The following is a 22,044-nucleotide window of genomic DNA, read 5'->3' on the forward strand; positions in this document are numbered from 1 at the left end:
CTATAACAACGGAAAATATAAGAAAACAATTAATACCATCAAATTTCAATATTCCTAAACTTTATGCTCTACCTAAGATCCACAAAGAAGGTGAACTTAAAATGAGGCCAATTTGTAGTGGCATTGGATCACCAGTTCATGACACAGCAAAGTGGTTATCCAAGGAATTTGCTAAATTTGAGCAACCAATCGGCTTATACGTTAAAAATTCGTACGAATTCATCGATAAAACAAGAAATATTACCATACCAGAAGACTACATTCAAGCCTCTATTGATATAGACAATATGTATAACAGCATACCAGTTATAGAAGCTGAAAAATCCATTGAAAATTGGCTGAAAAGTTTAAATACACTTAATGATTTAAAGGTAAGTGAGTACATGCATCTAGTACATTTATGTTTCTCAAAGAATTATATACAATTATTTAATAATAATGTCTACGAACAAATAAGTGGTTTAGCAATGGGTAACCCTCTTGCTGCTTTTGCTGCTAATTGTTTCATGGCTGATTTTGAAACAAATCGTCGCCTGAGAATTGTTTTGTCGTATACGCCAATTTTGGAATTTTGGGAAATCGCATTTTAAGGTTTGAGCTTTTATAAAAAAAAAACTGGCCGATAGATTTTTTTCAATTTTTAATAGAATATTTTGTGCGATATCTTCTTTATATTTATGTTGTCAAAATTGTCACATCTATTTTAGTTTTCAAATTATCAAGGTTTTTATCCAAAATCAGTTTGTCGTAAACGCCACCAAAATCAACTTTTTTTTCTATCCCGAACACGTACGACAAAGTAGGCGCACGTACAACATTCCAATACTAAAAAATAAATAAAAAAATTTTCACAGTTCGTTTTTATTTATTAATTAAATATTTAAAAAATAGTTTCTGATTACATAGAAGTAGTATTGGTTTGACTTAGGGCCGGTTTGTTCACAGTCGATTATCGTTTAATCAAGGATTATTCCATACAAAAATCCTTGATTAAAAGATAATCGAGTGTGAAAAAATCGGCCCTTAGAGGCTCAATTATTAAAATAAATATATCTAAAATAAAGAAAAACCAAAAAATATGACCATAAACATAAAAAAAATTTAAAAAATGTCTTAACAAAAAATAAAAGTCATCCTATGGCTATGAAATATGAAAGAAATAAAATAAAAATAAACCAAGTTTGGTTAAATTAATATATGGTCATAAATAAAAGTAAATTAAATAAATATCAAACTAAAGAATTTATTCTAATTTTTTGATTTGACGCTTCATAATATTCTTGGTCTGATTTAGGCATAAATATGAAAAGGCTTTTAATATCAATAATCTTATCCTTAGTTATCGAGTTAGATTTTTTAGTAATTTGAAGACATTGGCTGAACAAATTTACAGGAGTTGCTATGGTAGACTTTTTATATGTTTTAAATATTGATGAGCTTTTATATTCCACTTTTCTACCGCTCGCTTTATAATATAGTGTAAAAGTATCATCAGTATCATCAATTTGCAAAACAATAACGCAAATTTAGCGAAGAACAATGGCGCCTTAAAAAAATAATTTTCGACCAGCAGGTGTGTTTTGCGAGCGGGTGCAATAACAAAACTCACAGCAACCCTTTTTCGCTTCGTTCACGAAAACGCGCGTGAACGAAGAGGCGCCACGGGCTCGTCGCCCACGACTACAGTCGACTTGTTGATCTTGTGTGTTCGATACAAGATCAATAGAATACAGCAATAAAACAGCAACCTTTTTTTCACTTTACTTCGTTGAAGACAGCAATAAAACAATAAAACTGCGACCTTTTTTCACTTCGCTCAAGACAACGCACTTGAACGAAGCGGCGCCCGCGACCGACGCACAGTGTGTAATTTTGCCAATCTAGCGGAACTTTAATCAAAAATAAATGTCTCTCAAATGCGACAAAATTGGTATCATATGAAAGGTAAAACCTCTGGCAATAGAGTGTTAAAAAAAAAAACAAGAAAACAACTGTATTTACCGTTCAACAGAATCACAAACATCAGCTTGGTTCAAGAGAAAAAAAAATTGAATCTCATTGCTTTTCTTGTGTCAAGTTGATAACAGCGTGGTCAAGTGGAAAATAAGTTGTGTAAATTAAATTTATTTTATTTATTTTTGGTAATTTATTAGAACTTCTCAGGGTAAGTAATTTTTTTGTGCACTTACAAATAAAAAAAAAAGAGTCGTTTGTTTGAAGTCCTTAAAAGTGATGTTTTTTTATTGTGTTCTGTAACTTTGTGAAGCGTTTTAAAAATGTATCCTCGTGTATATTTCGTGTTATTGGGTTTAAAATCTCCGTTGGTATATTCTGTGTTAGAATTCGTTTACTTTCCATGCTTTAGACTGCTGACCCCATACAAAATTTTTTTTTTTGTTCAGGTACATAGGCCAAAAACCAATTTTTTGATCTTTTGAAAAATCGCACATCACATTTTTACAAATTGAAAATGACTTTTTTAGATTCTTGTTGGAAAAATAAGACAAAAAGATTAAATAAAATTTTTCGATATTTTGCTTTGTTTTCGAAATAGAGACAGTTTAAGAACCAACTCCCAAAATCGTTTGCTCGATGTCGGCTCTTCCCCACCCATTGTGGTACATTTTGTACTCGTTTACCACATATTGGACATATAGTTAGATATATTATTTTGAAAATCAATAAAACCCTTGTAGAAATACAATACTTAACAAAATTAAGCTGGTTTGCATCAAAAAAATTAAGTTTACTTGGAATTAGAATTAAGTACTGCTAGATTGGCAAAATTGCACACTGTGCGACGGTCGACTTCTTGATCTTGTGTTCGATAGAAGATCAACAAGTGTACATATTTATAAGCGGTACTTGTGACCGAGGATGAGGTCAAGTATCTAGCGGCAGGAACAAACGACAAGAACCATGACAAAATTAAATACAACATTTGAGATGTCTCTCAGATGCACATTTTTCTTCCTTGCACCTCTAGGAATAGTGCAAAACCTCAAGTAGCGCAAAGCTTAATGCAGCCCTTAGTTTTTAAATTCATTGTCCTTATAGCACATGAAGTCCTTATTTTCAATAAATACTTTTCTAGTAGGTGTATTAAATTTTCTACCCTATCTGTTTTGTACGACGTACGACAAACCAATACTGAAGAAAAAAAAGCTAAAAAATACATAGAATTTTTGTCGTAAACGCCAAAAGTTGGCGCTTACGACAAACCAACGCTAATCCGATGCTTATTTTGTGGATATACGACAAAATGCACACTAATTATCTCAGTAACGGTAAACGATAGGACAAATCTGATAACAGAAATGAAAAGAGAACGTTCTAAAACCTATTACTACATATCCAGTTTAAAAAAGTGCATTTTGGCGTTTACGACAAAACAACTCTCGGGCGACGAAATGTAAAAAAGAATTTTTCAGACTTTCCAATATTATGGATAAGATATGTAGATGACACTTACATAATAATTCATAAAGACAAACTACACATATTTCTAAATTTCTTAAATAACGTAATGCCGGGAATTATAAAATTTACTTTTGAAAAAGAAATTGACTTTTGTTTACCATTTTTAGATATTATGGTAAAAAGAATAGAAAATCATGTTGAATTCGATATTTATAGAAAATCTACAAGTACTGATAGATGCATTACATCAAATTCGTATCATCCTAAACAAACTAAATTTGCAGCTCTAAATTCATTTTGCTATCGTGCTATTCAAATTCCCCTAAGTGAACAAAATTATAAAAATGAAGTTAAAAATATTTATCGAATAGCTGAAGTTAATGGATACAATAAAAACATAATAAATTCTTTATTAAAAAAACATAAGTTAAAAAAGATTTAAAAAATTTAACATCATTAACTCCATCTATCGATAACCCGTTTATATACATAAGTAGTTCATTCGTTGATTAACTTATTCTTTAGGAAAAATATTCAAAAAGTATTTTATTAAATTGGCTCCAAATTCATCAAGGAATAAAGTAAAAAATCTTATTGGAACAATTAAAGATAAAACAGAAACTATTGAAAAATCAGGAATATATTCGGTTATTTGTCAAAATTGTGATGAAGTGTACATTGGTCAGACAAGAAGATCGGTAAAGACTAGATGGTCAGAACACTACAAGTCAATTTACTCTAAAACATTAAACGAGTCCACTCCTGCTGACCATATGATACATAATAACCATGTTATAGCTGGCTTTCGTTTGTTAAAACAAATTAATAAACCTAAATTATTAGATGCGTATGAAGAAATTTACATCAATAGAACAAAAAATATGAACAAAAATAAAACATTCGACCGATCTTTATTACACAAATTTTTAGTACCACTTTCGACCAAACAAATATTTGAGAAAAAATTCTAGATGCATTTATTCACTTTTACTTTAAGATATTTTTAGTTTATTACTTTTTTAAATTATTTTGGAAAATTTTTTTAAAAAAATTATGTTTAGAATTTAACGACAAAAATTTATTTAAATAATTTTAGATTTTGCAAATAATCTGACGATGGGAATTGTAATTCCCGAAAACGTTAATTATTAATAAATAATAATATTGTATAAGTATAAGAAGTCTTTCGTTTAATTAATTTTATTGAGACTCATACAGTTCCAGCACGTAAATTTTTTACGTATAATTAATAGGAAAACTACTTTCTTTATCAGATTTTTATTTTTTTGGCTGTTTTGCTTTACCATAATCAAAAATCAAAAATTAAAAAGTACTGTGCTTAATCTATTTCGACTCCATGAATGGGTTTTATTTTATTAAAATTGGATCTTAAAAATAAAATTTCTTGGTTCCAGAACGCTCATTAGTGAGCCTGATAAAGAAAGTAGTTTTCCTATTTTGTAATTTTCAGTATTTGATAATAATTAATTCATTATTTTTTTTTTTTTTTTTTGAATCTACTACAAACCCTTTAAATTTAAACAAAAAAACGTATTATAAAATTGTGGATGATGAAAAAAAGCTAGGTAGATGGTACAGTTTCTTCCTTGCGCGCACCCATCAGCCATCCTTTATTTTTTTTGTTCTCCTCATCGCATCGTCGTCGTTGTCGTATAAATTAAGAAAATTCTTCTTCGTTAGGTTGTTGCTGGCAAAAAAAAATGTTTTATTGATATTACAGCGACGAGAAACGTGAAGAAAGTATCTTATATATATATATTTTTTTTTGTTCATCTATTGGAATGTTAACCTTGGTATACAATGTTACGTATTTTGTACTTCATTTTTTATTTTTTTTTTTTTTATTTTTTTAAGAAAAAAAAAATAATAAATTTTAATAAAAATTGAGTTGAAAAGTTTTTCAAATTGAATTCTTTTTTTTTCGTGGCACCATTAAGTGGTAGAGACAACTCAAACCAATTCACCATAAACATTACAACGAAAGAATGAAGTTGTCGGAATAATATTTTTTTTTTTTTTGATTTTAAGACATTTTAAAAACACATATTTTTGAATAATTTCTTTTTTTTTTTGTGAGAGAAAAAGTGCCTTAAGGAAAAAATATATTACTTAAAAGCATTTATGTAGTTTTTTACACTTCATAATGCAGATAAAAGAAGTGTTTTTAAGTTGTTAAATTATATTATGTGTTAGGTAGGTGTTAAATGGTCAAGTATTGTATCCGCCTAAAATATACAGGGTGTGCCAAATTCACCATCACAAACGAAAATCAAAACTATGTGATAATTCTATGTTTGTCGAAAAACTTATGAAAAAAAGTATGTTTTAAACATTTTTAAAAAATTACGAGAAATTGCACCAAAAAATAAAAAAACTACCATAACTCAAAAATGAAGAGAAAACGAAAAATATGCTCAAAGTATTTAACTTAGTAACACTTCATTATTGATTTTGTTGAAAGAGTTAGCACAAAATAGAAAGAAAAAAAAAAATTGGGTCACTGTGGTGTATGCGTACTTTTTTTTAACAAAATTTATATTCGATATTTTCTATTTAATTAATGGATATTTTACAATATCTATGTAATGGGCCGATTTTAAAGATAAGAACAACAATTTTTCGCCATATTGGTGGATGGTGGTTTTTAAGCGATGCACTTATCTGGGGAAAAGACAGAAACGAAAGCAATATTTTTGCCACCGACAGATGTTTTCTTTTTAATATTCTATTAATTTTCACTGACACAAAAATTAATGCTACACCATGTTACTTAAAAATTCAACATACAAAAAAAATTGTTGCGTAAAAAACAAAAAATAAACAAAATCCCACACAATTAAAGCAAAAATATATTAAAAAAAAAAAACAAACTCGTGTCGCACCCGGAATTATAATGTTAATCCAATGGGCGTCACCTCGTCATTCATGTCAATTATTCTTTGGCGCGAAGACATTTTTTTTGAAATTGGGAATATAAACCAGTACATTGAGGATGTCGTGTCTACAATAAAAATGCGAAAAATGTCATGCAACATTTTTTTTCCTTTGAATAAAATTGTATTTTAAAGCCCTCATTAGTTAGCGTATTTTCAATTTCCCTATCCTCGTTGTGTTGCTATGTTAATTCAACTCACCTCGTCCTCACACTCCATTTTAAACACTCTCATACCGACATTTTGTGCGTCATTTTATATATAAATGCTCTTAGTCTCATTTCCTTATCCTTGCTGGAGGACGTTTCTTATATTTTGTGCCTTGTCTGCATTTATATATCGCTTATGGAATAAATTAAATGAAGCATTCATTTGAATCTGTTTTATACTTGTTCACACTTTCTTCTTTTTCGTCTTCGTGATGAAGGAAAAAGGAAAAAAACGCCTTCGTTAAATTTGAAAGTCGGAAATTTTGTTTCTGTTGTTGTGGTTGTTTTTTTTTTTAAATTTGGTTTGTCGGTTTTTCTTACTTTTTTTTTCTCGCAACTCAGCATCATTTTATTTTCAAAAAACACTTGTGTGTTTTAATAATAATTGTTATCACACATTTATTTGGATTAGTCCTTGTAACAACTTAGTGATTTATGACGACCGAAATTGAATATGCTCCTTCCAATAGCATACTCACTTAACTGACTGCAAATAGAAAAAAAAAATGGAGATTCTTTCAAGAAACTCTCCACTCTATATTGAAATAACACACGCCTAGGGATCTATATTTTTACAAACCCGCAAATGAGAAGGAAGTTGGCTCTAAGCAATTTACTTTGAACGTGCAATTTTCTTGTACCTACGCAGAAAAAAAGAAACTTTTGCTCAAGTTTTATTTCCGGCTGACGTTAGTAATGGTAACGGTGCTGTGGCAAGCATCACCCTGCCACAAGTTAATTTTCTACGAAAGAAAGTAATTTGAGATGGGAGAGTTGAGAAAAACTTCTTTATCAACTAAACCGCACAGAAAAAAAAAGACGTATCTGAGAGCGTAACAGTTGTTAAGAGAGCACCAACACCGAGCTGGACGAAAGTGCTATGGTGTTCACTTAAAGTAACCAGGAAATAATTGAATAATCTTAAAGAGATTGCCTTCTTATAACTTCTCAACCTACTTAATAAAAAAGTGAAAAAAAAGAAGATTTTAAGTGAATTTAAATTAATAGAATGAATTGAGAGGAGGATTTGTTATGCAAAATATGTATAAAGCGTAGGATTAGGTTTTGTGTAGCTCAATTAAAAAGTTTCTATTTATCTTTTCTGATAGATTTAAGACTTTTTAACAATATTAATGAATTAGGTAGGTATTTTTAACTTTTCGCAACGAGAATGAGGTTTAAGATGTTCATAAATAATTTTTTTAAATTGCGATACCGCACGAAAAACCTTGAAACCTGGAGAATTTGCATTCTTCTCACTATTGATAAAGATTTAAAGGAAGGAAAAGTGTTATTTTGGATGTCCTCAAAAAATGCTATCTGTTGAACAAAACTAAGATAGCGAGTGCATCCGTGGTTTTTTTAAACTATTTTTTTTTTTAACAAAATAGGAATATTTGTTGATGCTTTAAGGCAAAATTTATTTACAGACAATTCGTAAGGACCTTTCTGATTGCAAAATCAAAAATATTTCTTTCTATAGCACACCATTTTTTTTTTATAATAGTTTCACAGGGAAAAATAGACCACATAAAATAGACCACAAAAACAATAAGATTTCTCTATGGTTTTCATCCAAAAAGGAAACCTTATTAAAACAATCGGGTTTTCCTTATTGTTTTAAAATCTCCAAAAAAAATAAAAAAAACGATGACCAGGCTGGGAATCGAACTGGAGACTTCAAATCATTAGTCGCCCACCTTACCACCTGAACCAACCTGTCATGAAAATATTGATCGCGATTTTTGTTCAAGCGGTAAGTTGCAAAAAAAATCAACTTTTCAGTCAAATTTTAATAAGATTTTCTCTATAAAAATAATAAGAAATCTCCTTAAAAAAACCTTATTAATCGTTGATTTTAATAAGATTTCCTTATGAAATGTATGGACGGTAAAACAATATGGCAATCTGTTTTTAGCGGGTCATATTTTTCTCTGTGTTAACTTTCATATTTGGAGCACTACAAATAACCTTATTTACAGTTATTTCTCATTTAACTGTTAATGTCATTAAAAAAGGAAAATTATGCACTAAAGAAAGAAAGATAATTAGAATTACATTATTTTTAAGAAAAAGTAAAAACGCAGTTTTCGCAATAACATTTTTTGCACCAAATTTAATCGAAATGGTAAAAACCATTTTCCAGAAAATTCCCATACCTACCTCGAAAATCTTAGATTGGAGTTATCCGTTACAAAGAAAATATTTAAAAAAAAACGTGTCTTGGAAATTAATTTAAAAAAAATCTGTACCTGTTTCAAGCAAATCCAACCTTCCGTTTACAACCTTTCTCGATGTACAAATATATGCACTGAGGCACACTCGCACAGATTACTGTGTTGTTAAAATATATGAATAATAACAGAAAGAACTTGAGTGAAACTCTTGTCTATTTCTGGCTGAAAATGCGAATTTTATTGTTTATTGCTCCACCTCACAAACAAATAAACCACTATTTGTTGGGTAAACACGAATTTTTTTTTTCGATTTAAAAAAAAAGTGAATTTTCTAAGTGTTTTTTTTTTTTTAACTTCAAAGTGATTTTGATGAAAAATTTTTATGTGGACGTTGACAATTAAGGTATAAATTGTAATCTAAAAAAAAATTAAATTTTATATGCAACTCTATTTTTTTCATACGGAGGGGTTGAAATACACACTCAAAAAATTTGCACTTTTTTCATTATTTTTTTCTTACATTTTATTGTTTTTAAAATAGCGCAACCCGCCACAACATTGCATAACCTATATATTATTGAACTGCTGGATATGTAGAACAATCTTGCATTTGAAGAGTTTGCCCAAGTTTGCACCCCTGAAAATAAAGACAACTTGAAAAAAAAGCGACCCCTACTTATAGACTTTTACGGCCATATTATTCACTAGTTTAAAAAATACATCTGGATGTAAAGAGATTGAAATGTGAAAAATAAATCCAAATCAATAATATTCACTATCATACAGAGAAAAAATAGTCATTTTTAACTATTTTCATAGTTAAAATTGGGATAACTATTTTGGATTTGGATTTATTTTTGACATTTGACAATTTTACATCCAGATGTATTTTTTAAACTAGTGAATAATATGGCCATTATAAATATTATGTTATTGAGAAGAGAGAGGGATACCTTTAAAAATATGTAAAGAAAAAGTGTTCCAAATTTCAAAAGAATCGGTGCAGTAGTTTTGAGTTATGAGGGGCACCGGCTTGAACATTAGTTGTGGGGAGAACGATTTAAAGTTTTGAACCCTGGACTGAAACGTATTAAAATGCTCATAACTTGGTGAATTTGGCTCCAATAGACTTATAATTTGAACACAATATTCACAATTTTTATTGCAAATAAAAACAACAAAACTGGGTTTCCCAGGAAAAAAGTACCTATGTTTCAGTTTTTTTTTACTCTTAGGAACTTTAATATTTTTTATTAGAATGAAGTCTTTAGTATTTGACTAAAAACTACGAGGCCATTAAAAAATGGTACAAATATGTCCATAATATTGCAAAATTTTATACATAATCAATTAAAAAACGAAAACTTTTTTTTTCTACATTTCATCTTTAAAACTTAAATTCTCAAAAACTGTTTAATGAAACAACTTGAATCAAAAAATAAAATAAATAACTAACTTTAAGAAAAGTTATAGCACAGGGTTGTACGTGCATTTTATGATTTTTAATATTTTTTTTTCTCCCGTCTAATCGGGAGGTAAGTGGGTAAGCACTTAAGTGGCTGTACCAAGAAAATGAAATTTTTTCCTTCCGAATAACTTTTTTGTCATTTGGTACCTATTTGATGGGGAAAATGTGCCCAAATATTATTTGGCCAGGTTTTAGACTAAAATACCGTACTGTGCGTCGTTAAAATTTGCTGCTTATCAGTCAATCGTATGATACTTCACTATATTTCTAACTGTTATTGCTAGCCCAAAAAATAAAGGGAACAATAAAAATTGTGATTTTTTTTAGTGATTTTTGATAGGTGAAAAATTATCGTATCATGACAAAACAAAAAGCGTGTGAAAGCTATTTTCCTCCAAAATCAAATATTTCAACATTTTATTAATAAATACCGTTTAAATTTTAGATAAATCAAAAATTTTCAAAAAAGGAAAAATATCCAAAAACGGTTTGAAAAAATTTTTTTTTTCAAAATTTTACTTTTTTGAAAACTTTTAATTTTCTTTGGTTTATCTAAAATTTAAACGGTATTTATTAATAAAATGTTCAAATAAAATCAAAAGAATTTGATTTTGCTCATAAAAAAGGGATTAGAAGTAAGTCATTTACAGCTGCAAAAATGTGGTGTTTTTTTTTTTTCATCTCAAAAGTTCAAACCCTCACAACAGAAAAATAGTTTAATGAATAAGTCTGAAACTTTGCAGATTAATTTCAGTTCTATTAAGCTTTAATAATAAAGCGTCAGTTTAATTTTATCAACCATAGAAATAAAATAGTTGCACATTTTCTAAAAATAACCGTAAAAATGCCTATTTTGATAGATTTTCTCAATCTCAAATGTAAGAAAACATTTTTTTTTTAACAAAGTAAACTTAATTTTTTTTTTGAATTAAATGAAATTTTCAAATGTATTCTTAAAGTTTCTGTAAAGTGATCAGTTGCTGATATACTGATAGTCAAAGTCAAACGTATGGTTTTTGGTTTGATGACTGATATTGCAGTCTTAAAAAATAGCCTTTTAAAAATAATTATTATTTTATCGCAAAAAATTTTCCAACTTTTTTTAGAGGAAAGCAAAAACAAAAAAAAAAAATTTGGAACATTTTGGTATTTGAACAATTCCAAAGAATAAGCTATTTTACCATAAGAAATAAAATATTTAGTTTTAAAATCCTAAAACTAGAGGAAAGTAGCTTTCACATGCTTTTTGTTTTGTCATGATACAATGATTTTTTATAGCCTATCGAAAATCACTAAAAAATCACTATTTTTTTTGTTCCCTTAATTTTTTGGGGAAGTGTATTTTTTTTTTTTTTTAATTTTCTTATAAACAAAAGTGATTTATTTTCAAGAATTTATGTCTTTTATTTGAGTGAACTTTTTTGTTTAAAATATTAAACTTTTTTAAAATTAAGGTTATTCAACTTTCATTTGAAATTTTTTCGTTTCTTGATTCAAAATGATTTTTGTTATTTTATACAATTTTTTCTTCAGTATAAAGCTTTTGTTACAAATCGTATTAAGTTTTGTCCAATTTCAATTTTGACACATTTTCAATAAAAATATATAAAAGGGGGTTTGTGTAAGGCTTTTCAAGAAATTTGAAATTCTAGTGTATTAAACATATTTTGTATATTTCAATCAATTAAAAAGAACACAAACATTACACTAGCAGAATCTTTTGAATGACTGTGTATGTGTAGGAATTTTTTAGTCATAAGCAGAAAGAAATTTGAATTTTAATTCCATTCTTTAAAATTCATTTGACAACGAAAATTGAATAAGAATTTTTTAAGTCTTTTCTTATAAAGAGTCACAATAAAAACAAAACAAAAAAAAGTGGTTGTCTGTAAAGCCGGTTTATGGGCGATGATTTTACGTGATAACGTCGTAAGAAAACAGGTTGTGTGCTTTTAAAATGAGTCAATTGAAGAGTTTATTTATTTCAAACAATCCTAATTTACAAGAAAAAGCTAAAAAAAATTACCTTTTTTATTTTCTCATTATATTAATTTTTTATTTTAAAAGCTTACAAAAAAAATTATACCATTAAAAAGCCAAATATTTCTTCTAAATAATAAAACTATTTTAAAATTTTTACAATGCGCAAAAAGTATTAAAATAATATATTAAAAACAATCATTTCTATGAAAAAAGTGAAAAAATCATTTTCATTACCCAAAAATTCATTTTTTTTATATATAAGCCTATAATAAGTTTTATACCACCTGAAAGCATATTGCTTCAGCTCAAAATATATATATCGATCATGTTTATTAAGCATCTTCAAAAAGAGCTAGAATTTTTTGAACTCGATCAATTTTCATCAAAACAAGCAAAAAAAACATATAATTTTATGTTCTCACGCTATTGAATCAACTTTTTTTAGACAACCTATAAAAAATTTTATATCATGTAAAAGCTTATAATTTCAATTTTCATATGACGTTTCAATCTTGTTTCTGCCATGCCTAGAAAAAAAGTTAGATGTTTTTAAAGCCAACCATTTCGAAATTAAAAACTGAGATTACGGTACTTCCCACACTGGTGGCTGTTCATGATCAACAGATCTCCACAGGTGTTTTTTCGCAAGTTTTTTAATTTAACATTGTGTAGCTTTAACATTGTGTAGTGTAGTACAGTTATGTGTGATATACACAATGAAAGGTAACATCATCAGGATGCTCAATAAAGTTATATCAAATTTGTATTTGCTTTAGATCAAAAGATAGAATCTGTTGAATAATAAAAGTTTATTTTACCGTTATCTCAAAATTGTGACTGCAAAATTGATTGAAATTTTGCACAGATATAGTCCTGTCTATTATGTATCTACAATATAAATTTATTTATCTGTTGAAGAAGAAAAGATAAAAATAAAAAACGGTTAAAAAAGGTCAAAAAACTTTGGACAAAAAAACTTGTTTTTCCCCCTTTTTCGGTCAAAAACCATTTTGAAATACCAATTTTTTGCACATGTATGCGTCATAGACTATATTTTCTATAAACTTGAGATTTTTTGAATGCTACAAAAAATTAAAAAAAAAAATAAAAACTCACCCAAAAATACCCCAAAATAAGTAGGTGTCCTTAAAAAATTCATATTTCAAAACGCAGAGACTTAAACAAAATCAGATCCCTAACTTTTTTTTTTATTATCTTTCGAATGACGTTTTTTCAAATTGGCAAAAAAAAATTCCCCTACCTATAATCACTACTTTGTCAAAGGTCTACCTCATGTTTAGTTTTAGAAAACCATTTATAGCTTGGTTTTGAATTTTTTTAGAATTTTTTCAATATCAACCATTGCCAGTCTTGCAATAAATTTATCTATTGATTAAAAAAAATTCAACTCTTTACACTGTCGAGTTTAGAAAATAGCTAATTTTTTGAAATTTTGTATTACCCCTATTTACCCTATTAAAAGATTTAATTTTTTAAAATCCTTCATTTTTTTTCAACTTTAGGTTAATATCTTTCAAATAAGCTATAGAAGATTTTTGTATCTGGAACGTTAGAAAATTGTGTCACTTTTTCGTGGTGGATGCCATGGTTCATCGATTTATAAGACTTTATCACGTGAAAAAAATTGCATAGGTTCTTCAAAATTATTCCTATTAAAAGTTTTAATGGTTTCGTAGAATAACCTAGTATTCTCCTGTTTTTGTATTAAAAATTAACCCACAAATTAAATTAACAACCTAAAAATTAAAAATAAAATCTCAAAATTTATAACTCCCACTGCTTATATACAAAATAACCAAAAATCTTGATAAAATCAATTTGAATTGTTTTTCACGAGTAAGTATGTTATTTTTGTTTTAACTTTTTGAAACTTTTTATTCTGATTGTTCTCATTCCATCCTCCACAATACCATAAATTTGATACTTTTTTTTTATTTTATTTTACATACACACACGAAGGAGGATAAAACAAAAGTATTCTGATGGCAAAAGGATAATCCTGCCACAAATATATATAATATTGTATAATAATAATAATAATTGTATGAAGTTTCATTGAATGCTCAACAGAGATAACACTCATGATGAAATACCTATACGTACACAATTTCCATAAGCTTTTTTGCCAGTCAAAATATACGAGTATGAAGGATAATTTCCGCACTCCCAATATCCACCATATATGAAGGAAGGTACCTATATAAGCTATGGAAATCATTTCGATTTTATTTTTGTTGAGGTTTCAAGTGAAACAAAAAATTTTATTTATGTTTTCAAAAAAAAAAAAAAAAAAAAAAAAAAACTAAGAGCAACAAGAAAATAAAATCCCAAACTTGATCCACCAGGAGAAGGAGCAGATACACTGATTATTAAGAAGAGTATTTGTGAAAAAAAAAGGGTTCTTCCTAGCTCGTCTCTGCCATATCAGATGTTTTATATATTTCAAAGCAAGTGAAACTTTTTCATTCATTCCAAGAATTTTTTCTTTTCATTTTTTTGGTACGAAATATGAATTTCGTCCTTTGGGAGGACTAAAAAATAAAAGGAAGGTGATCTACTTTTATTTCGCAGAGATTGAGTTTATTTTGTTTGTTTGCAGATTTAAAAATGCAAATCTACTTATTTTATTTTTTTGTTCTAAGAATAAGTTCGATGGAGTGAAAAATTCGTTAAAGGAAAAAAAAAATATCATTTATTTTGAGAACTTTACAATGAAAATAATATTTTCCTTTTGCGTTATATACATGTGAATAGAGTGCATTTTTGTATTTTTTTTTTTGTATCTAACTATAGATTTCTTATTATATGTACTTATATTTTATATATTTTTTTTTTTTCAGAATCGTTAAGTTCATATTCAACAACGATGACAACGACGTCAACAACATTGTCTCCTTCAAGTATCCTGCCATATTTTGACTTTGATGTACCTAGAAATGTCACAGTGACAGTAGGACAGACAGGATTTCTTTACTGTCGAGTAGAAAGACTTGGAGATAAAGATGTAAGTTTTTTTTTATTAGATTTTTAAGGATGAATTTATTTATTTATTGAATCAAAATAAATTTATTGACTATAAGACGACTTTAGAAAAAGGATATATGACCTCATAAATGTTATTCGGATAAGGACTTTTGACATTTTTGTACACTTTTTGACCTGATTTAACAAAGTACTTTTGTAAGGATAAAGTACAATGCTTTTTTTTTAAACTTAGTCCACAAAACAGACTCAATGCAATTCAAAGAAATTCGGTAATAATAGACAACTGCAATTTTAAATTTATTTGTGTATTTAAATGAAAATTTTTCATAATACCTGATTTGACTTTCATTATTCATGATAATAATTCAATATTATTAATTTTTAATATAAAACAAAACAAAAAATCGATTATTTCATGCGATTCATAAAAATAATATCCTGCGGGTTGTTTGCATTTTATTTAAGGTAGGTATTTATTCGTAGGTAAAAGATACGAACCATTGTTTTTGTTTTGAATTGTTTGTTCTTTTGTAAACAAAACACAAAATAAATGAAAATAACAATTCATTTTGATTTTGTTTATTCACAAAAGTTTACTGAACTTTTGAGAATAAAACAAATAAACAAAACACTCAAAGGATATATGTACGCGTGCAGTCAATAAGCAAGTAAATTAAATTTTCATTTGTGAAGCGTTCCTTTTTGTATTTTAATTCATTGTTAATTTATATTTATATTAAAAAAAACAGAACAATGAACAAAACATTTGTACTTGTTTGATGAAAATATTTTGTTTTATTTTAGTCTGTTAATTTATTTGTTCAAGAATTTTTATTGCTGAATATGATTTCATCCCATAAAAGTATGCTTCAACAAAAAGGCTACTAAATCCATTTCTCATTTGTACATTTTTGGGAAAACGGAAACACTAATCTATTTTCAGTGTCTTTTTTTAACTCAAAAACAAATTTTACCCTAAGAATGCTTGAAAGTTACTTTTCATTAATTAAATTTTCTATCAAAATTAGTTGGTTGTAAATTTTTAAAAACTGGTTTGTACTAAAATTCCAACCTAAAATCAGATCTTTTTCTTTATTTCGAAATTTTTTTGTTTGAAAGAAAATTTTTTAAAAATACAATAATAAGATAATAATCAGTATTTTTTAGACTTTATAAGTAATCTGAACTCAAGGAATTAATTAAACACTCACGGAGAAAAAAGATGACCTTAAAAATAAGATGATGCCTACCTTAAATCCCACCACCTTAAAACAATAGGGTTTCAGCTTTAAATAAGTGGAATCCACTTAAATTCTGTTATATTAAAGAGGAACTTCATTTTGATGTGAATTTTCATCTTAAATAATCATTTTTATCAAAAAACTAAACCGACTTCCATGGATAAAAGTGGGTTTTATGGGTTTTCTAAAAGTTCCTATGGCCAGAACTGAACGAAATTAAAATGCATTGCAGCCACCAGTTATCCAATATAAAAAGAATTAACAGAATTAGTTCACTCAGTCCAAAGTTATGAGGAAAAAAAAAAAAAAAGTCGATAAAAAACGACTAAAAATAGAAATTTTAGGTTTCTAATAATTGCGGTTTATCTATTTATTTCCAATGGTGAGATGGTCTGATGTTAAAGCACACGCCTAGTGATCAAGCAGTTGTAGGTTCGATCCCCAGTAGCCGCTTTTTTTATAATTAAAATACTTCCACATAAAAATAATAGGATTTTCTGCTTAAATTAAGTGGATTTCTTTTAAATTTGCGCATTAAAAAAATTAAGAAATTTTGTTAGCTTAATTTAAGACGGAACTCATCTTGGCAAAAAACCATGCAGAAATCCGCTTAATTTAATGTGGAATCCACTTGGTTTTAGGTGGTCTTTTTTTTTTTTCTCCGTGCAGGAAAATTAATGATGACTAACAATGAAAATTTAAAATAAATACAAGATGAATGAGCTGACCAATTGTCAGTCAGCTGACCAATTGTCAGTCAGTTTTTCAAAAATTTTTGATAAGGTAAATGTACTACAAATTTGTCTCTTTTTTATTCATCTTTGATCGAGAGAAAAGCGCTGTGCTGCGGTACTGAAAATCGTATAGTAGCATTTTACTGCTCCCGAAAACTTCGTACTACTGTCTCCTTTCACATTTTTTCAAGTTCTTGTATCCCAAACATTTTACACAAACAGCAAGGTGTTTCTTTAGTAATCTTTAAAAAATAAAAAAACACTTTTTCGTTCGAACTTTTTCATGTGCTGAATTCAAAACTGTTTACAGATTTATTCCTATCACGTCTAGTTTTTGAGCTATACTCATCACTTTTTTCGGTATAAATGCCCATATTTCCGCAATTCGACCGAAAGTGAACTGGCATCACTTTTCAATTTCACGTGAAATTGATCTTCGATCGATTTCGAAAACTTCGAAAATACTTCGAACTGTCAAAACTGAAGGATCATCCATTTTTATTTTGTTTCTAAAGTTAAATTACTGCTACTTTGAACATGGATGCAATTTTATTGGCAACTTTATTGGAAAAAAGCAGAATTTAAAAGAAAAAATAAGAAGTCACATTTTGTGAGACATATGAAATATGCAAGTGAAATGCAGAACATGGGCGATATTATTGCAAATTTTCAAAGAAAAATGAATTAGATAAAGTGTAAAGCGAATGAGGTTGCAAACAGAGAGGCAGTGATGAATTATGATATTTCATGCCTTATGTGTTTTATGTATTTTGTATTAAATTAACTACAAATAAACATTACAAAACAATAAAAATATAAGTTTTGATAATATTTTGTCCAATTGGAGATTCATTGAAAAAGATACCAAGTTCACGAGCAGAAACAAAGCGAATTGAATTCGATCAAAAAATCGAAATGAGCGAAAAAAATGTAGAACACCTAATTTCACTATCGGCAACGCAAGTGAATGCTCAAAAAGTGAAATGCAGAACGTAAAAGTCTCAAAAACTAATTTTCAATGAAATTCTTTTGATGTTCAATCCGAAATATATGGAATTTGCTTAAATAAACCATTAGTTATATTGACCACTAAGATATTGAGATATAAAAAATTTGTATTTCCAATATCTTTGAGAAAAATATTATTTTTGAAAAAAAGTAATATACTCAAGACAATAAAATACGACGTGATTGCATAAAAAGCTTTTCAAAATTTAACGGTGATGTAATTCGAAAACAAATTATTTGAAGAATTCTGAATTGGACTAAAATCCTAAAAATCCCAAACCCCATCGTCAACTAAGGCACTTACTCAAACAAACACAAACAACCATTTTAGAATTTGGAGGGGGCTCGATCATTTGAGCTGCCTCTAAATCTCTACGATTTACGAAGAAGTTATAGTTAATCATGTAGATTATGATGAAATCATAAAATTTAGTATAATTTGTCTAAACCTTCTTGAAATGAATTACTCCCTAAGTTGGAAATCTGTCTCACAACTAATTAACATTATTTGGGGCTTGGGTCAAAAGTGTTAAGCCATCAGAATTGATGTCAAATAAAAGCTGAAAAAAAAAAATAGTATGTACCTTAGACTGATTCAAAAAAAATTTTTTTTTTTTTTTGTTCAAAGCATTGTTGAAAATATTGTTGGAAATGACGAAAAAAAATTACTGTAAAAGTTTCAGACCTTAATGTTAACATTTAGTACCGCCGCATCGCAAATTTCTATTTCCCATACGATTTGTATAGGAAAGATTGTGTATTTGTGTTTAGAATTTTTAATGGGCCATCAAAAAGGCTAGATTTAATCATTTTCTTGTATAAAATTGAACGCTCTACAAAATTGCATTTATGAAATTTAAAAAAAACGGACGCGAAAAATTAATTAAAATAATTTTTAGTTGAAAACATGAATAATGCGAATTTATTGAAGAAATCTAAAATGGTAGTATTATTGGTTTGAGAGTTATATAAAAGGATCAGTGAAATCAAAACACAACATAGAATACAAATATTCAAAAATTTTGCCAAATTTTTTGAAAAACCTAATAATTTCGTCAAAAAATCGGAAAAAAATGAGAAAAAATTACTTTTTATATTTTAAAGTTGAATAACTTCGAAACGCGGGGGTAAACCAAAAAAATAAATAAGAGCTTTTTTGTAGAGCGGACAATTTTATAAAAGAAAATGATTTTGCCAAGCCTTTTGGATGAACCATTAAAAAAATAAAAAATTCTAAACACAAATACACAATCTTTCCCATACAAATCGTATGGGAAATAGAAATTTGCGATGCGGCGGTACTAAATGTTAACATTGAGGGCTGAAACTTTTACAGTAATTTTTTTTCGTCATTTCCAACAATATTTTCAACAATGCTTTGAACAAAAAAAAAAAAAATTTTTTTTTCAATCAGTCTAATGTACCTACTTTATATTAAGTAGAATCTAAAAAAAATATTCTCACATTTCATTCATTCACTTTTTTTTTTTTTTTAATTTTATGTTTTGAATGTTTTTAAAAACTATTCATTAAAATATTCGAATTCCTCGGAAAATTCTACATTAACTTCATATATGATTATCCATAAGATAGTGAGACCGAAAAAAGTTCTAGCGACATGAAAAAGTATAAACCAAATTTGCAAAAAATCGGTGTGCCTACAGAGCGTTAAAAATCCCTAGAAAATGTAATATTATTTAATCCTTTCACCTGTGACAAGAGTAGATAATAAATAAAAGTTCCAAGTATGTAATCGTTATAACCTTAATAATAGAATCAGAAGTGCTCTATATAATGTTTTATATTAAGTCAGCGGAAACGGGTGATTATCTTAAATTTCCGATTGTTTCCATTGTGCACTGTCCGGAAATTTAAAGTCTTAAAAATAGCGAGAAGGTAGAAATGACGGTTTTTGGAGCATCCACTTAGAAATCCCAGTTAGTTTTGGTTAGTGCCTTTTTCATAACAAGAAATGCTCCATAATTTTGGTGAGTTTTTGGTTAGGTACTGAGTGAGTCAGTACGTCAGTCAATCAGTCAATTCCAGGGTTTCGTGATTTTGAAGATCTAGCAATATCTCAGGAAATAAAGACTAATGATATGAGTTTTAAATCTCTGGTTTCTTTGCTATAAAAGTTAGAGATGGCTGGCGACTAGCGTTCCTCTTGATATAGCTACGGGGTAAAAATTCAAAATTAAATTTTTAAGCTATTGCATAGATTTTAACGCAGGCCTTGCATGGGGAGCTAACCAAGAAAAAACGTAACGAAAAATTATTACACTTATGATGGTATGTGTGCATATGCATATGATACGATTGTACGAAGCTTGCATGGATGTGTGAATGGTTTTGTTTCAGACAGAGAGGGTTATATAAATTGTGTTAGACAACAAAGAGAGGAGTAAGGAAGAAGACCATTAATTAATGCTGCGTCTGCAGAATAAATCAGAAGAAAAAAAAAATTATGTGTATTTTCTTTTCTCTTCCCATTCTTCTGTTTCTTGTTCAACTTGTTGTGGTTTGTGAACGAGTAAAGCGTTGCGTTGTGATTGTAGAGAAAATGTATTCTTGTGTTTTCTTATTTTTTGGTCTGTACTCTGTAGAAGTTTATGATATGACATTAGATTCTGTGTATGCATGTTTTCAAATGTGACCTTGTTGCAATGCAATAGCTTAACCGCGGCAGTCCTCGAGTGCCACAAGTCTTTTTTTTCACAGCACCAAAATATGTGTTCAATTTTTAACTATTTCTCTAGAAAATATTAGAATCGGCTGATTGTTAAATTCAAGACTCCCACGTTCTTATCTAAAAATAAAAAGACTTAGAATCTATTTCTCCAAAACGTAATTATTTTCGTTTTTTCCTTCACATGACTTCCCTAAAAGCCAATTTTTTTCACACATTAATACCTCTCACAAATACTATAAAACTAAACTCCAAACAATAAAAAACTGACATCTAAACAAGAGAAGAACCAAAAATAACTTAAAGCCATATTCAATCCATAGGAAAGAGACACAACACGTCGCTCTGGCCATCCACATATTTAGTAAAAGTCAACACCACTTTGGCCACAAAACCATCAATCATGTTTCAGTTATTTTTTTCTTCTTCCTTTTTTTTGCAAATTTATTGACTTTACTTCGTGACTCTTCAGAAAAATACAAAGCAGAAAAAGCAACATGTGAAAGTTGATTTTTTTTTTTACTTTATTCGAGCAAGAGTCAAACGGGTCTCTCTATTTCAATAAAGTCATATAAAAGTATGGGTATGGATGGATCCTTTCTCCACAAAAGTATGCCAAAAATGTGTTGCCTTTGAACTTTCAACTTGAATATTAAATTATTTACTCTTATAAAAAAAAAAAAATAAAACGATATGATTGATGACTTTGGGAAATGCTAAGGAATTCATAAACATTTGAGAGAGAGTGACTTTAGAAGCCCCAATAGCTGCTTGTAGCCAAAGGTGTGTATAATCTTATTTGATGCTTGCCTTTAAGGATCTTATTGAAAAATGTGTTTTAAGGAAGTCATATCGTTATACTACCTTAAAATTGACTAAGAAGTGTGACAGTTGTTATTTTTCAGGAAAAAAACAAGGTCGTTTAGACCAAAAAATATGTTTCAATAATATAACGGTTTTTGAGAATTTTGCGTATAGACATTTTCGTTTTATAAATAAATCATAATAACAGAGAAATGTCTACAGAAATTGAAATGTCACCGACAGACTAAGTTTAATTTCGACAAAAATATTGGTAGAAATAGAAATGCAAAAGGAGAAGAAAAATTAATGTAAATCTGTCAATTTTAATGCCAAAACCAAAACAAATACTAAAGG

The 22,044-nt window shown here is 28.3% G+C and overlaps 1 protein-coding gene across 1 annotated transcript in view; it reads left to right on the top strand.

The window, feature by feature from the left end:
* LOC129907186 (zwei Ig domain protein zig-8) overlaps positions 1–22,044 on the top strand; it is a 306,807-nt gene that overhangs the window by 156,218 nt on the left and 128,545 nt on the right. Inside the window, exon 2 of the mRNA XM_055983283.1 lies at positions 15,073–15,236. Within this exon, the coding sequence (XP_055839258.1) occupies positions 15,073–15,236 (164 nt within the window). The remainder of the gene's footprint in view (positions 1–15,072; positions 15,237–22,044) is intronic.

Source organism: Episyrphus balteatus, chromosome 1 (genome assembly GCF_945859705.1).
Source record: "Episyrphus balteatus chromosome 1, idEpiBalt1.1, whole genome shotgun sequence".
NCBI classification, from domain to species: domain Eukaryota; kingdom Metazoa; phylum Arthropoda; class Insecta; order Diptera; family Syrphidae; genus Episyrphus; species Episyrphus balteatus.